Genomic DNA, 18,290 nt, shown 5'->3' with positions numbered 1-18,290 from the left:
ATATGAAATGCAGCATTTCATAAAGTGGTAGAAAAATAAATTACTACACTACATGGTTGAAAACACTAAGTGTTGTTCACAAAAATGGAAATCACCTGAGCACTTAAACATGCTTATTCATAAAGGAAAGCCTATACGTACAAAAAGAGAAAGCTTAATTAACAGTTACAAAACCAAATAGGGGGGGACTTCGCTGGTGGTCCAGTGGTTAAGACTTTGCTTTCCAATGCAGGGGATGCAGGTTCGATCCCTGGTGGGGGAGCTAAGATCCCACATGCCTTCCGGCAGAAAAAACAATAACATAAAATAAGCAATATTGTAACAGATTCAATAAAGACTCATAAAAAACATCTTTACAAAAAAAAAAAAAAACCCTAATGGGAAGAAGGGACAGAGGCAGAAAAGGAAGAATAAAGATTCTCTGGGAATCAAGTGGTATGTCAATACCAATATCAATCTTAAAAGTGGAAAGTGGTTCAAACTGAGTGAGAAATCTAAGAAAATCTTCTCCAAAGACTGGACTGCAAGCCAACTCACTATAGCTACAAGGACTTCATTCAGCTCTACCACCAGCCTAACTATTCTGCTGGTGCATAAACTCACTAGAATTGGTAATATCTGGGATGGTAACCACTTTCCTAGAGCCAGTGTGGGAAGACTCTCTGAGGCCCTCAGGTTGAAGCACCAGGCTGTAAAATCAGCCACCAGCACCATAGCTAAAATAGAAGCTGGAGATCACTAATATTCCCAGAGTGCTTCCCACGTGCTAAACGCCAAACATGATGCTTTGCAAACATCAATCTTCTCTAATCCTCACAACAACCATACGAGGTTAGCAGTCACTCCCATTTTTCACATCAAGAAGCCGAAGAATGGAAGAATTGACACAATGCCCAAAGTAACATAGCAAGTATGAAGCACAGCTGAGAGATGAATCCGAGGTACCATCCTGAGAAGGCACCATGGCTGGAAGGCAAGATGACCAAAAGAACCCAGAGTCTGGGGACAAGAATCTGAACCCATTTCTCCCACAAAGCAGCTATGACATTAGACTGTCAGGTTACTTTTTGGGCTTCAGTTTTCTCGACAATAAAATACCTTTCATTTCCATTTCATTCTTGAAATGTCATTAACTTTATTCCTTAACTTCCTAGTTTTGGGTTCATTTCTATTCTGAGATTTTTAAATTTCTGGTTTAAGATAGTTTTTTTGTGTGCTTGTTTGTTTCAAGATATTCAGCTTATGATGGAGTGTTACGCCAGTGTTCTCTTGGAAAATTTTTGATTCTCACTACTTTTTTATCCTGTAAGCAGTTTTGTATGGATGCTACCATTTCAGATCATCTTTAAATGACAGATGTTCCTGGACAGCATAATCAGGTGCTCCCAGGGAGAGGTGAGGTGTTTGGGTGGTTTACTAGGTTTCTTAGTTACACTGGTAAGGGAAGGGCATTTTGTTTGTTGTTAAATTTTGGGCATGGCCCATGATGTGTGGGGCACGTGAGATCTCAGTGCCTCGACCAGGGATCAAACCTGTGCCCTCTGCACGCGAAGTGCTGAGTCTTAACCACTGGACCACCAAGGAAGTCCCACATTTTCTTTAGTAAGTGGCATCCTTTTTCTGGTGGTGTGGAGAGAAGAGGTGAATCTCCTGATTGTACAATATTGTTTGCTTCTGACACCTTGATATCTCTTGCTTTTTCCTTTTCCCTGTACCACCAGACCTCCAGGGAATGCCTCCCCCTTGTCTGCAGAAGTGGCCCCGTCCCAATACTGTACTTTTGGTGTTTCACGAATTTTCAAACTCCTTCCTTTAGATTCTCAACAATCAGTTCTCAGATCCACCAAGCTCAGACCTGTACTCACAACTTCCCCACTTGGGACTGGGCATGACTTCCCCTTGTTTTGTGCCACCACTGGGGCTTGGCCACACTCCCTTCATTTCCATCCATCTGATCCTCAGCTCCAGTCAATCTAAAGCTGGCTCTCTTGGTTTCAAATATTTATTTCCCTACTTATTTTGAAGTTTACAGTGCTCCCTGCTGCCTAATTATGCTAGAGGCATGGCTTACGGATTCTTTTGTTTGCTCTCTTTCTGGATCATTTCATACCTGAAATACAGGTGGAAAGATTTAGATGGACACAGCTGCCAACATCCTGCTCACCCTGGAAATGAAATTCCTGGACAGGGCTCCAACACTGTAGGATTCTGAACTAGTGATCCTCAGAACACAGGGTTCTCAATTAAGTAGAATTCTCCAAAAGTAAAAACGGTGCTCTGAAATGCTTTCAATGCATTATTGAAAATCAACAATTATTATATCCTATCTATAAGTAATTTCAGTTACACTTTACCAGGATTAAAACAGCATCACAGATCTTTAGTAGTGAAAATGTTAGGAACTACAACTCTACAGAAAAACTACAAATGTATGATGGCATAATATGCAAGATGTTCTCTAGAGGAATATGTATAAGACCACCTTTTCTCCCCAAAGCATAAAAGAGACTATCTGTAATATCAGTCCAAATTTAATAGATTATATTAAATAGCATATTGGTGTGGATTTCCAAAAGTTATCATAGATACTTTTATAGTCCTCTGAGCCAAAGGAAATACTATAAGAAAAAAAAAATGTAACTATTATTATTAGTCCATTCATAAAACTAATAAGCTAATTGATCAGTGTTATGCTTAAACATGGAGAAGGCAATGGCACCCCACTCCAGTACTCTTGCCTGGAAAATCCCATGGATGGAGGAGCCTGGTAGGCTGCAGTCCATGGGGTCGCTAAGGGTCGGACACGACTGAGCGACTTCCCTTTCACTTTTCACTTTCATGCATTGGAGAAGGAAATGGCAACCCACTCCAGTGTTCTTGCCTGGAGAATCCCAGGGACAGGGGAGCCTGGTGGGCTACCGTCTATGGGGTCACACAGAGTCGGACACGACTGAAGTGACTTAGCAGCAGTAGCAGCAGCAGCATGCTTAAACTTATTTTTTTATGCATAGCCTTGAGAAGAAATTTTTTAAAGGCTTCCTTTATATATTACTTTTTCTCCTTAAAATACAATCTTTACTACAACTGAGCTCCCTAACAGTTTTTAAGTAGCTACTTCCCTTTTTATGAAATATCATTTCCGTGATTCAGAAATTATACTAAAAAGCACATCATATTCATTAAAAGAACAAAGAATAAATACTGCAGACCCTACAATGGTTATTTTTAAAAATAGGTTTTTAACTGTCAAGATTAGTTTGTAAAATTTGGCATGAATTTCCTCACTGCCAACACGCTTAGGATTAAAATATTGTTCAAAATAAGGAAAACACTTTTTGCTCCTTTTCTCGTTTATTTTTTAAATGAATCTATCTAATACTTTAAAAGATGACCAACATATTCCTTTTTGAGGTTTAATCACCTATGACCTACCTTACCTTCCCAAACCCGGGGAATGTTCCATTTAGCAAGGCATGACCAGCTCAAGATGTTGGCTCAGCTAGAAATTTCCATGCTCTTGAATCACCACCTTACCTCAGACTCATCTGTAGATTCTTCCAGAGATCCAGTTTCCTACAAATCATAGAGTGGGGAAAATGGTTAGAACACATAACAAAAGAAGAAAAAATATTTTCGAGGAGTAAGAGTCCCCACGTCCCCACCACCAACACCTATTTGCCCTTCTTTGGCAGTAATCTTCAACCCCAGTTTGAAGAACTCCACATGGTCTGACTCTTTACAAGACTCCTACGACATCTCCACACCCTGCAGGGCTAAGATGGTCATCCTGGGTCCACATGGATCTGTCACTCCCAGTGACCTCCCTCAACAGGTCAGCAGCTTAACAAATGACTCCAGGAACTTCTTATGGGAGGACCCAGAAAGCTCTTCCTTCACTAAAGATGGAACTCAGTCTGGCAAAGCAGTCTTTACTGATCTCAGAAGGGAAGAGGCAACTGCCACTTCAAACTGTCCATAAGCCAATTTTTATACAGCAAAGCTCAAAGCTCTTTTTCTATTAATTATTATGTTATTAATCTGGCTGAGTCAAAATTACTGTCTTGCTTAAACAGCTTTTACAAAAGAATTCCCCTAGTGTGGTACCTTATCAGGCACTGCGCAAACAAGCTGTATAATTTACATCCACTCTTTAAACCATTAACCAGAAGACAAATTCTGCCATTTAACAGTTTCCCTCTTGCTAAACAATGAATCTTGCTGCTCTGGAGAAAACAAAGCAAAAGGGGGGAAAAAATGGACTTGGTCCCGCTAATCTCTCACCTGTCCACTGAAAGAGAGAATCTGCTGATGCCATGCGTCTTCAAAGAGGTCAGCAAAACGAAGATTTACTTAACGTGCTTATAGATATCAATAGCAATAAAAGGTTACAACTAACATGCTGACAGTGAACATAAGCATTTCTCAACCATCCATGAGACATAAAAGGGTGGGGTGGGGGGCCAAGGACATTCACAAGACAAAAAAAAAAAGGGGGGGTGGGTAGGACACTTTAGATACAAAGAATAATTTTTTTCAAGACCAAACAAATGAACATTTTAAAGAAAGGTGGATGCACGTATCACTCAATGCAAATTGGACTGTAGGATAAACAGACACCAGGTGTGTGAAATATTTTAATTTAACGTGTCTAAAATCATTAAGAGCCTGGCAGGTGGCAGGCTCCCTCCAGAAGAGCCTTGTGGACAGAACAGTCCCTGCTCACAAGTTCATCTATAAAATGGGGATGAATAGTAGTTGTAATTAAGAATCTGATTGTAGTTATAACATTAACTATAATGAATGTGAACATCTCTATATCCTAATATAGCCTGTTTGTTTTCAAAATAATCTAAATATTAGAAAGTCCTCATTAACTTGGAGCTATGATCTTTCCACAGCAATGTTTTGTTCTTAGCTCTAACTATGACACATAAAAAATCTAATTCTATTGCTTGCCAGTTCTCCAGACAGTTAATGAAATAGATCAAGCTGACTCTTCTAAATTACTTCTCCCCTACACTAATCATCCCCTGGTTAGTGTACCTGACCTCCTGATCCTTCTATTTTGGACACAGACACACTCCACTTAATATTAATAGTCACTGTTCTAATGTCTTTACTCAACATCTATAATATATCACTCATGATGCTAAATGTTTCACACATAGTATCTTGAAATTTCCTAATGCCCTCCAAAGTAAAATGCAAAGACTTAGAGTTTGAACCTAAATGACTTCTAACATCCCTGACAGTTTCTGCACATTAAGTTATTAGCATGAGCAAAACCAGGCTTTGACAGTTGTGCCAATAAGCCACGGCAAGATTCCTATCTCCCATCTCTAGAACTTTCAGGGAACACTTGACTACTCTTTTCCAAAACTGACACTAAATCGAAGGAAACATTTTTTTCCTAATTTGCGATCCATTCAAATATAAACATGGTGTATAAGGACAAACATCCCACTTACATGTGTCATTAAAACAAAAACGTAAGTCCCCAACCAGCAATTTCAATCCAAAAACTCAAAATCAAATTACACATTTGTTCCCACCAGAAACCACGCAGAAGCAGAATCTAATACCTTAAGGCATGCAAATATCAGACATCTGAGTCTTCCAGCCCTCCTGCGGCTGCTGGTATCAACAAAGAACATTTATTTCAGGACACTCAGAGACTTAGCATCAGCATCAGCATGAACCTCCCAAACGGAGCTGTGGCCTCAAAAAATGACACTTCTACCCACGATGCTATCAAAGCCCTGCATAAGTGCCTTCAGGAACTGGCCTAGTCTGTTATTTCTTAGCATCCTTCATTCATCAAGCCCCACTGCTCAATGCTCCAGAGAAAGAGGCTAGAGAAGATCTAAAGTGAATGTACCCAGTGACCCAGAAGAAGAAGGCTGAACATAGAAAAATAGTGACTTCTAAACATTTTCTTTTTTTAACTTCACATACTCCTGGTGGCTCAGCGGTAAAGAATCTGCCTGCCAGTGAAGGCAATGTGGGTTTGATCCCTGGGTCGGGAAGATCCCCAATGAAGGAAATGACAACCCACTCCAGTATTCTTGCCTGGGAAATCCCATGGACAGAGAAGCCTGGTGGGCTACTGTCCATGGGGTCACAAAATATCAGACACGACTTAGAGACTAAACAAACAACCTTCAAATCATCAAAGTGTAAGTTATAAAACTGTGCTAGCTTCTAAGATAAATATGTCAGACACAAGACAAACATCGCAGTATTCCACTTATGAGACAGAAAGCTGAACAGAGGTTACCTAGAGCTGATGTCGGGAGAATGAGAGTTATTGTTTAATGGGTACAGTTCCAGTTTTGTGATGACAGAAAGTTCTAGAGATAGATAGTGGTAATGACTGCACAAAGGTGAATGTACTTAATGCCACTGATTCCTTACACTTAAAAATGGTTAAAATGGTATACATTATATATATCTTATCATAATAAAAAAATGTGCTGCTCTGCTTGAAGCCAAAACGAAGGGCTGGAAAGCATCTAGTGACACAAATGTATAGTTGGACAAGTTCTGGGCAACAGACTGAAATCTAACTAAGTCAACAACTGTTTCATTTTACCTTTCTTTTGAACATCAATCCCTTAAACTTAATCATGTGTCCAAACAGCATTAACTAAAAATCTCACTGCCTTGACAGGTGACCTCTTGAATCTACTCAACCACTGACAGAATCATCTTCCCAAAACACACAGTAGACTGGTCACTGCTCTCCAGCAAGATCATTGAAGCCCACCCCAATCTGGCCCCCAGTGCACTTCCAGCCTCACTCCCCACTCTCTGTACAGACCCACGGCCCTCCAGGCACACTGGGTGACTTCTCACCCAGAGATCACATGCTCAAGTCTCTACGTCATTGGGAGCAAGAGTGACTTGCAGTCTGGATGTTGACTGTAGGTGTTTTGTTTGGTCTAGGTAGTGTTTTTAAGACCTTCACATAAAAATCTGTATTTCTGACTTCATAAACTCAGATAAACCTGAAATCCACATTTCCACAGAACATCGGTTGGGGCTGAGCAGCTATGGTCCTGGAGACAGAATGCACTTCACCACCAACACCCCAAAAGTCCTGACACCAGGCAGTCCCATTCATGGCCACTTCACACGCCCGCCTTGAGCTTGTGATGCCAGTGCCGAGCCTCCTGAAGCACTTCCTTGCTTAGAAGGCCCTTAGCCCAACTCTGCACACTTTCTAGTGCTCCTCCAACTCGAAGCATGCTCCACAGGACAATTCTCCGGAAGCACCTCCAGGAGGTAGGTACAGTCGGGCTGAGGGCCTTCAATCTTGCTTTAACAACACAGCCTGGACTGTATGTCTTCCATTTCCATGTTGTCAATGCGAGGCTAAAAAAAAGTTAGAAACTCACTGGCTGTTTCTAAATCCTAAACTTTCCTCACAGCCTAACCTAGCCCTCACCTCACTCACAGAACTGTCTCCAGTGAGTCCAGGCCACAAGGTCCAGATTTGTCCTCCTATGGCCTCTGTTTCTCCTAGTATTAATTGTCTGATCCTAGTAGTTATCCTTTTAAATTCACTGTGGATAAACCCAAAGGCTTTTGTCTGTCTCCAACTATCCTACCCAAAGGATAGGATTCAACAGCTGGTTGCTGATGATCACGATGAGAAGAAATAAGGTTCTGTAGAGAGAATGTGGAGAATAGGGGACCCTCTTACACTGCTGGTGGGAATGTAAATTGGTGCAGCCACTATGGAAAACAGTATGGAGGTTCCTCAAAAAATTAAGAGCTGCCATATGATCCAGCAACCGCACTTCTGGGCATATATCCAGAAAAGATGAAAAGCCTAATTTGAAAAGATACATGTATCCCAATGTTCATAGCAGTACCATTTACCATAGCCAAAACAGGAAGCAATCTAAATGTCCATCAACAGATGAATGGATGAAAGGAGATGGAGTACTATTATGCTGCTGCTGCTGCTGCTAAGTCGCTTCAGTCGTGTCTGACTCTGTGCGACCCCATAGACAGCAGCCCACCAGGTTCCCCCGTCCCTGGGATTCTCCAGGCAAGAACAATGGAGTGGGTTCCCATTTCCTTCTCCAATGCATGAAAGTGAAAAGTGAAAGTGAAGTCACTCAGTCGTGTCCGACTCTTCGCGACCCCATGGACTGCAGCCTACCAGGCTCCTCCATCCATGGGATTTTCCAGGCAAGAGTACTGGAGCGGGGTGCCACTGCCTTCTACTATTATGCTACCAGTATACAATGGAATACTACTTTGCCATAGAAAAGAATGAAACAATGCCACTTGAAGCAACATGGATGGACCTAGAGATCATCATACTAAGTGAAATGAGTCAGAAAGAGAAAGACAAATACCATATGAAATCACTTACATGTGGAGTCTAAAATATGGCACAAATGCACTAACCTACAAAACAGAATCACAGAGAAAACCGATTTGTGGTTGCTGGGGTATGGGTGGGGTGAGGAAGAATGGACTAGGAATTTGGGATTAGCAGATGCAAACTGTTATATATAGAAGAGATAAACAACAAGTTCCTACTATATAGCACAGGGAACTATAGTACCTTAATGTTAAATGTTTAATCATAATGTTAAAGAATATGAAAAAGTATATATATATATATATATATATAAAACTGAATCACTCTGCTGTACAGCAGAAAGTAAAATACTGTAAATCAACTATGGTGCTCAGTCATTCAGTGGTGTCCAACTTTTTGAAACTCCAGGGACCACCAGACTTCTCCGTCCATGAAATTGTCCAGGTAAGAATACTGCCCTGGGTTGCCATTTCCTCCTCCAGGGTATCTTCCAGACCCGGGGACTGAACCCATGTTTCTTGCATTTCCTGCACTGGCAGGCGGATTCTTTACAACTAGCGCCACCTGGGAAGCCCGTAAATCAACTATACTTCAATAAAATAAATCTTAAAAAAAAAATAAATAAATAAGCTGCTAATCCAAGGCAGTAACACTGTACCTCCTCTGTATGTTCCTTTCCCACTTGTGAATAAGAGTAAGTGCATTTGCTCCAGCTCATTAGCTCATGGCTACAGGACAGTGACAGAAGGGGGACAGAGGGGTGACAGCACAAACAAGGACAGAGTGATTCACACAGAGTGTTAACCACCTAGCAGCAGCCCCGGTAAGGAGCTAACTGGGTGCTCGGAAGAGCCCCACAACAAGGTCTTTCCATGCACCTCAACCCTGATCCCACCATCAGGGCCCCGTGACAGCAGCCTGGAAGAAGATACAGCACACCAGCCTCAGAGGCCAGGAGGGGTTCAGCAGATGGTCAGCCCAGGAAGAGAAAGATAAGCCAGGACCTCCGAGGTTGTGAAATCCTCACAATTTGGAGGGAATAGTTTGCTAAGCACCGTGAAGAGAATCTGGGGGAGAAATGGGAGATTGGAGCTTGAGGAAGGCCAGCTCCAAACTCTGCAGGATGAAGAAACAGAGGAGACACCAGGCCCCAGAGAACCAGACAGGGCTGGAGATGGACGTGAAACACACAACACTTCCTGCCACCTTCTCTCCCGTCCCAACACACCGTGTGCCATGGCTGAGCCTGACGACAGAGTGCGACAGGTTCCGACAGCTGACAAAGGCACGGAAAGAGGAATATTTTGTGTGAATTGTATTTGATATCCTTGTGCACAGAGCTTCATTACAGAAAGCTTTGGGTCCCACAAGGACTAGGCTGTCTGAGTAAGATGAAAGGATACCCTGGGAGCTGACAGAAGCCGAAGACGCAGGTTACCAACCTTGTTCCACCCACCAGGCTCAGCGGCTGCACTCATTTCACTCTGCAAATGAAGGAAAGCCTCGAGGACTGCCCCCGCCTGGTGCCTACTGGCCCCATCCCAAACCTGACTTTGCATCAGAGCCATCTAAACTCAGTCTGGGGAACTGGCTAATATTTGCTAATCCACTCCATGGTTTGTTTGTTTGTTTGTTTGTTTCTTTTCCATTATGGTTTATTGAATATAGTTATGGATTTTTTTGAACTGTGGTGCTGGAGAAGACTCTTGAGAGTCCCTTGGACTTCAAGGAGATCCAACCAGTCCATCCTAAAGGAAATCAGTCCTGAATATTCATTGGAAGGACTGATGCTGAAGCCAAAACTCCAATACTTTGGCCACCTGATGTGAAGAACTAACTCATTGAAAAAGACCCCAATGTTGGGAAAGACTGAAGGAGGGAGAAGGGGACGACAGAGGATGAGATGGTTGGATGGCATCGTCAACATGATGGACATGAGTCTGAGTAGGCTCCAGGAGTTGATGGACAAGGAGGCCTGGCATGCTGCAGTTCATGGAGTCACAAGGAGTCGGACACGAGTGAGTGACTGAACTGAACTGACAGATTTTTCTTTTCCATTATGGATAGTGAAGATAGTTCCCTGTAATATACAGTAGGATATTGTTGTTTATCCTTTCTCTATATAATAGTTTGCATCTCCCAGTCCATCCCTCCCCTGCCTCCCCGTGGCAACCACAAACCTGTCCTCTATGTCTCTGAGTCTGTTTCTGTTTCATAGATAAGTTCACTTGTGTCATGTTTCAGATTCCATATATAAGTGGTATCATATGGTATTTGTCTCTTTCTGACTGACTTCATTTAGTATCCACTCCATCTTCACAAATTCTGATGCTGTAGGTATAAATCAGAGTCCAGACTCACAAGGATTTGATAAAGCAAACAAACAAAAAAAACCCACTAAGGAAGATCAAGTTTCTAGAAGAAACAAAGGCGACTGTGACTGAGTAGCCATGAGCAGGGAGCTGCATGAAACACAGAAGCCCACCCAGATCTGATGAGTGGTCTCTCCGCAAGGTGGTAATCTGGGAGCCAGGGAGGCTACTAATGATCAGCTGATGCCATCAGCCTCCAGCCAACCAAGCCAGAGGAAGATGGGAGGAGAAACTCACAAGGTACCAAGGTCATTGGCTGAGCTAATTCATGACTATACTTGTTACATAATGGTAAAGAGTGGGTTTCCTAAAGACTTCTCCAATCCTATGCTTTTGCAACTTCTTGTTCAGGGCTTTGCTTTTCCTTTAGTTATTTATTAGTAAGTGAAAGTGAAAAGTGTTAGTTGCTCAGTTGTGTCCAACTCTTTGCAACCCCATGGACTGTAGCCTGCCAGGCTCCTGTCTATGGGGGTTTCCAGGCAAGAATACTAGAGTGGGTAGCCATTCCCTTCTCCAAGGGATCTTCTCAGGGATAAAACCCTGGCCTCCTGCATTGCAGGCAAATTCTTTATGGTCTAAGCCACCAGAGAAGCCCACTTATTAGTAAAGGTGCTTTTAAAAGATCTATCTTGACCAAACTATATGAAGATTGTCTGCAACTTAGCCAATCCAAGTTAGGGTTATAAATCATTGTCCTATTTACAAGCCAATTGTTTCAATCTGGTACTGTAACATACTTTATCTCATTTCACACTCACAAGAATCCTGGGGAGTAAAATCCCCAAGCTACAGGCTTGAAGCAAGAAGCCTGTGACACTCAAATGTCTGTCACCTTGATTTTGACTTTTACACAGGGCACAATCACATGAGGGTAAACCTGCTCACCAACGTACTATCTCATAATCCTAAAATGTTCTACAGTACAGAGAGAATGTCCCTAATTTCTAAAAGGCAGAGGGAAACTCAGTGTAGAAGCTCTCTGATCTGGTCAAAGAATAGATGATCTGAGTGACCAAGTATTTTAATGGACCAGGTTCCCTGCTGGTTGGGAGGAAATAGAGTACCCAGGGAGTTGACAGAGTAAGGAACGTAGGAAATGTAACCTACAATCCACGTGAAAAGCTTTCAAAACTTTCAGGTAAAACAACAGCACAAATTCTTTGAACCTAGCTTAACAATGTGATGTTTTCAATTCAGAAGGCTATTCTCCCCCTAATAAATCCATGTAAACATTTTATTAAGTACCTAGTACCTGTGTAAAGCACTGGCTCTGTGAGAGATACAGACATGAGTAAACTCTGTGCTCAATCTTGAGGACTCAGCAATCTGCAGTAGAGCTAAGACAAATACACAAACATACAGACAGCCAGACTTCGGGCAGAATGTCACTCATAAGCACAGTATGGGCAAATAGTGTCAGGCATCTGTGATTACGAAGGTCAACTATAAATCATTTTGGCGAGAGGTAAAATGGCTGGTTAGAGGATTTCCAGGCACAATGCAAGGTATTAGCTCTTTCTGTGAACTAATATATATGTAGTTATTTTTACTAACCACTTCAACCATTCTCAGAATAAACAAAGATTTCCCAATGACTTTTTAAAAAAAGTTCATTCATATCCAAAAAGTGATCGTTTTTTAATCTTTTTCCTTTTTTGGCTGCATGACACAGCTTGCAAATCTTAGTTCCCAGACCAGAGACAGAACCCCTGCCTCCCACTGGAAGCACAGAATCCTAACCACTGGATCGCCAGGATATTCCCCAAAAAGAGATCTTGAGTTTGCGAGTCTGTGAACTGTGTTATATTAACTCAGTATATATCCCACTCTCTTGGTTCTTCCTAAAATCAAGAGGGATAAAAGAGCCATCACCAAAAATACAACACTCAGAAAAGTCAAGAGGAGAGGTTGATTTAGAGTAAGTTCTATTTTCTGTTTTTTGGCCAAGTAGCATGTGGGTTCTTAGTTCTCCAACCAAGGATCAAACCTGAGCCCCATGCATTGGAAGCTTGGAGTCTTAACTACTGAACTGCCAGGGAAGCCCCTTAAGTAACTTTTTAAAAGGCAGAGTATTCTGGTAAAAAAATCATGAGCGTTGGAGACAGAATACTGGAGATTTATTATAGACACAAGCCTGGGCAAGTTACTTAAGGCATATGAATTTCAATGTGCTTATCTGTAAAATTCAATCATTTAACACATATTGAGAACCAAGCACTTTTCCAGGTGTCAGGCATACATCAATGAACAAATCCTTGCCATCATGGAGCTTACATTCCATAGAAAGTATATATAAAAATGAATATAAAAATATACAGAATATAGGGAGGGGAGAAAGGAGATTTAAAAACACAGTATGTCAGATGGTCATGAGCACTAAGGAGAAAATTACACAGAAGGCGGTTTTGAAGAATGGTCAGGGAAGGTCTCACACAGAAAGATAGCACCTAGAACAAACACTAGAAACAAAATAACACCAGAAACAAAAAGGAAGTGAGAGAAAGTCCTGTTAATATCTGAGGTCCAAAAAAGTGAGCAGCGTGAGCAAAGGTCCTGAGGCAGGTACACGCCTAGTTTGTTGAAAGCAGAGTAAGAAAGCCAGGGTAGCTGATGCAGAGTGACAGAAAGGGAAGAGAATAGTGGAAAATGAGGTCTGAGAACAAGAATGGGGAGCAATTGTGATAAGGTGCTATAGGGCAACTAGACTATCCTAAGGACTCTTTTTTTTTTTTTTCCAGAGTGCATAGGCAGCCACCTGAAAGTTTGGAACATAGGAGGTGACTGATCTGACTTACATATCAGAGTAAAATTTACCAACAGAATTCTTTTGTAAGGACCAAATGAAACATGAGACGATTCTTTAAACTGGAAGGTCCTATAAAAACACAAACCATTCTTACTATACTATGAACTTTCTAAGTGTCTTCTTAATCAAACAGCTTGGCTAAACTCCTACACAAAACCATAGCAGACACTAGTTAGTAAATACTAGTTTGTAAACACTAAGAACAACTCTCCCTGGTCTTGACACTGTATCTAAGAATGTAGGAGCTTGGCTTTTCGCTTTTAAATGAAACTACCAAAAATTTTTATTTTAGGGACTTCCCTGGTGGTCCAGTGGCTAAGACTCTGCGCTTCCAATGCAGGAAGCCCAGGTTTGAGCCGTGGTCAGGGAACTAGATCCCACATACCGAAACTAAGAGTTCACAGGCTGCAACCAAGATCCGGAGTGCCACAGTTAAGACCTAGAGCAGCCACAGAATTTTTTTTTTTAACAGGAGAGATGAATAGTGTGAAAACCAATCTCACAATCATCAAATCCAGCTGTGAGTCATGCAATTACATGAGCTTAATAAGCATATCCTACTAAACTGCTTGAAATGGAAAAGGGGGCTCCAGGGGTACAGAGGAGACTCATCTGTTAACATAATGAAGACCCAAAAACTTAATTTCTACCTTGGCGAATTTATTATTTATTGGCATGTGCGAAAATTACACAGGACAATTTTCATTATGTAATTGAAGTATGTTGAAGGCAATGGCATCCCACTCCAGTACTCTTGCCTGGAAAAATGCCATGGACGGAGGAGCCTGGAAGGCTGCAGTCAATGGGGTCGCTGAGGGTTGGACACAACTGAGCGACTTCACTTTCACTTTTCACTTTCATGCATTGGAGAAGGAAATGGCAACCCACTCCAGTGTTCTTGCCTGGAGAATCCCAGGGACGGGGGAGCCTCATGGGCTGCCGTCCATTGGGTCGCACAGAGTCGGACACGACTGGGGCGACAGCAGCAGCAGCAGCAAATGGTACAAAGTAAATTTTTAAAGTAAATAAACTTCCTATATGATACTAGACAGTGCATCAAGTCGCTGCTTACAAGCAATTATGCAAACTGATGGCCCTGTTAATTCATAAGGAAAAACAATGCCAAGATAAAATAACACTGGAAACGGAAATTTAAGGTACTTTCCCAAATTCCGACCTGCCTTTGGGGGGTGGGGGATGTGGGGGATGAGAGGTACTCGATGTTACTTTGTCATTTCATCTAATGTCTGGCTACCACTATTGCCTGTATGAAAATAACAACTGCCATTACTAATCTTTCCCTAAACTCCAGTGTCACACTGCTAGGTGTAGGCTGAACACCGCCAGCTGATAATCAGCAACTATCCCACATAACTTTTACTGAGCCAAACTTCTTCTAAGCACTTTAAATTTGCGTTAGACCCAGTCCTTCTTAAATCACCCTATGAGGACTACTATAATTATCTCCATCTCTATAAACAATTAGCCCAAAGTCACATTTTAAGAAAAGGAACGAGCGCTAGAGCCTGAGATTTGTTTGCTCCCTGACTGATGCACTTAACCACTGCCAGATAAAAACAGATTTGTAACTAAATGAAACTGATCCAAAATAAAACTCAACAGATACAACATTGACTTAGCTCTGTAGGGAAATGAAATTGACCCGAAGTAAAACTCATCAGATGCAACACTGACCTAGCTTGGTACCCAAATGAAATAGACCTGAAACAAACCTAAGCACATCTACTTCGCCTTCCTAGCCCACCTGCAAATCAGCTCTTTCAGTCCTACTTCGAGTGGAAAGGAACTTAAATCTCAGTCACCTGACCTCAAAACTCAAATCAGGTGTGATGCCTCCCAGAAGCAGCCAGTCCCTGAGAGAGCCTAAGCTGCCTTCAAGCCAAAATTTCTCAGAACACAGGCCAAAAGGCTAGAGCCAAAGGGAGGGTTGCCCCACAAATGCTGGGGGTGTGTCGAGGCGCTGTCTCCGCCTGCGGTCCAAAAGACTGCATCCCACTTGCCTCTCCGCTCCCCGAAATGAACTTTGGCCATACCCCAGCCCCACGTGAGCCTGCCTGGCCCCGCAGCAGCCCCACTCCTCCGCAGCAATACCACTTCACGCCCCCATCGCCCCACCCTCGCCTCCCATTCCCCTGCCTAGGAACTGCAGCCCTTACCTGCTCCTCTGCTTCCGCCATGGCGCAGCCGGGGAGTCACCTGATCCACCCGGAAATGAGAGAAAACAAGACCCTGGAACCCAGGGCATGCTGGGAAATGTAGTTTTAGCGTCATCTGCGCCTAGAAATTTATTTTAGCTGATGAACCTGCTGGACTTCATTCCGGCTTCCGATTCTCCAGGTTAAATGGAATTGTGCTTTGGGGAATCCAAACATAACCATTGTTAATGCTACGATTTATTTCATCGTCGATCTTATCGTTTCCGTCATTACTATAGTTGAAGAAAAGTTGCAAGGCTCTAGGTAGCCTGGAGTTAAAACTCCCTTCCAGGTCCTCCCCACCATTCTATGCAAAACAAAGAACTCTCTCACTTGAAGAAAAAATGGACATTAGGCTGATTACGCCCAGCTCCCAGCCGGTCCAGTCTCTGGCCAATCTCCAGAATTCCTTGCCCAGCCATTTAAGAGATAACTACTCTGAACAACCTTGGAGAAGAACAGGCCCCTTTAAGACAGTAACTTTCCACATACATGCCTATATATACTTAATCATTTCTTAGGTTAGTGCAGAAGCTCGTTAATCTGACTGCTGCCCCTTCTCGTCTCATTAAAGGTGATCTGTTCCTGTAAAGTGCTGGTCTCTTTCTTTTTTTGAACCTTGCCTTCTCTAACTCCCTTACCCTATAACAGTATTTTATATTTGCTGTATATCAGATCCTGAGCTTAGAGTTTTGCGCAGTGTCTCATTTAATCCTCCCAGCAATCTTTACTGTTATTCCCATTTTATAGAGGGGAACACCTTGGCTCGAAGGTCACACAGTCAAGGAAAGAACTAGAGTTCGGATTTGGCTTTGTCTGATGCTAAAGACTCTGTGATTACCAAATCCTGCTTCATCTAAAAGTGTCCTTGCTTAAAAAAAAAAAAAAAGTATATTATATGAATACAAAGCAGTTTTTGAAATAAAGAACCAGAGACAATTTATCCTCCAAAAATATTTAGCTCCTACTCTTTGCTGCTACTTTTAAGTTGTTCTCTTCTGGCACCTGGACATGCTAACTTTTAAACAATGTCCATTGTTTAATTATTTAAGTTTTCACTGAGTATATTCCATGGGTAAATATTCAAGATAGAATATAAATCTGTCCTTGGTAAAATCTGTAAAACCACTGTATTAATTCCATCCTTTAGAATGAATGATCCCCTCTCCATTTTTCTGGACATTATGAAGGCTCCTTCCTAATCCTCAAAATCTGCAGTATCCTGTCCAAAGATGGGCATTTCCTTCTTTCCTCTCTTCTCCAGGAGGTAGGAACTACTAGAGGGCATCTACAGTAGTCACAAATGACAGCAATGTCACAAATGACAGCACCTGGTGGGTGCCCGGTACTTATTGACTCTTGTGCTGCATGAACTCTGACCTAGTAGGAAATCATGGACTCAGAACTCTGTTGCCTCCCAGACCTCTCCCTGTAACCTGCTCAACCCATGATTCCTCAACCCCCAGGTGACATCATCTGAGACACTTACCTTCTCCCCTGTGCCAAAAGAGCCTTAGTTCCACCTTCTTCCTCCAAGTTTTGTGGGGGTCCCTCTTCTATTTTGCTGATAACTTAGTCACAGGGAATAAAAACACACCAACACCATGGTATCTAGGTATATGTAGCCAAGCACTCCATACCCTAAGTATCAACATTTCCAGTTTGGTAAGTTTCTAAAATCTGTCACAAAACTTCCCAGGACCAAACATTCATTACTCACGATGGACTTTCAGTCCCACAAGGATCCTTATACCAACTGAAGAGGCTGTGGAAGCCCCCATTAGAGTCATCACAGAAAAAAGAAATAAGCCTAGACCGCTACCATTCTGACTTTCCTCACACACTGTAATTGTTCCTTCTCCATTAGGACATAGACCCACCCATAAACTTCTAGGGCTACACCCTCTCCAAATTGGCAATCTCTTCTGCTTTAAAAAAAAAAACAAAAAAACTTTTTATTATATATTGGCTGCTGCGGCTGCTAAATCGCTTCAGTCGTGTCCGACTCTGTGCGACCCCACAGATGGCAGCCCACTAGGCTCCTCTGTTCCTGGGATTCTCCAGGCAAGAACACTGGAGTGGGTTGCCATTTCCTTCTCCAATGCATGAAAGTGAAAAGTGAAAGTGAAGTCACTCAGTCGTGTCCAACTCTTAGCGACCCCATGGACTGCAGCCTACCAGGCTCCTCCATCCATGGGATTTTGCAGGCAAGAGGACTGGAGTGGGGTGCCATTGCCTTCTCCGATTATATATTGGAGTATCTCCAATTAACAATGTTGTCATAGTGTCAGGTGCACTGCAAAGCATCTCAGCCATACATGTACTTGAACTCTTCTGCTTTGATGAAACATAGGCTCAGGATTAGGAAGGAAAATAGAAGATTATAACCACTATCTTGCCCCTAGGGTGTTCTTGTTGTATTGTTAAGTTTTATTGTGGTGAGAGGTCAAGTAACACTTCCAGAAAAAGAGAGGCTAAATACTGGAGATAAGTGAGAAAACCCCCACTGAAATTCAGAACAAAGTCTTGTTCTCCTAAAGTTGTTTTTCTCTTTAAAT

At 42.3% G+C, this 18,290-nt stretch overlaps 1 protein-coding gene across 1 annotated transcript in view; it reads right to left on the bottom strand.

The window, feature by feature from the left end:
• The window catches only part of VPS41 (VPS41 subunit of HOPS complex), a 194,578-nt gene extending 178,825 nt beyond the window's left edge, over window positions 1-15,753 (bottom strand). Inside the window, exons 1-2 of the mRNA XM_019958983.2 lie at window positions 15,694-15,753; window positions 3,535-3,573 (exon numbers count right to left, since the gene is read on the bottom strand). Of these exons, the coding sequence (XP_019814542.1) occupies window positions 3,535-3,573; window positions 15,694-15,714 (60 nt within the window). The 5' untranslated portion in view covers window positions 15,715-15,753. The remainder of the gene's footprint in view (window positions 1-3,534; window positions 3,574-15,693) is intronic.
• Window positions 15,754-18,290: the final 2,537 nt, after the last annotated feature.

This window comes from Bos indicus, chromosome 4 (genome assembly GCF_029378745.1).
Source record: "Bos indicus isolate NIAB-ARS_2022 breed Sahiwal x Tharparkar chromosome 4, NIAB-ARS_B.indTharparkar_mat_pri_1.0, whole genome shotgun sequence".
Taxonomy (NCBI): Eukaryota; Metazoa; Chordata; class Mammalia; order Artiodactyla; family Bovidae; genus Bos; species Bos indicus.
Note: the sequence above shows the minus strand (reverse complement) of the source record. Positions and strands in the feature narration are given on the sequence as shown.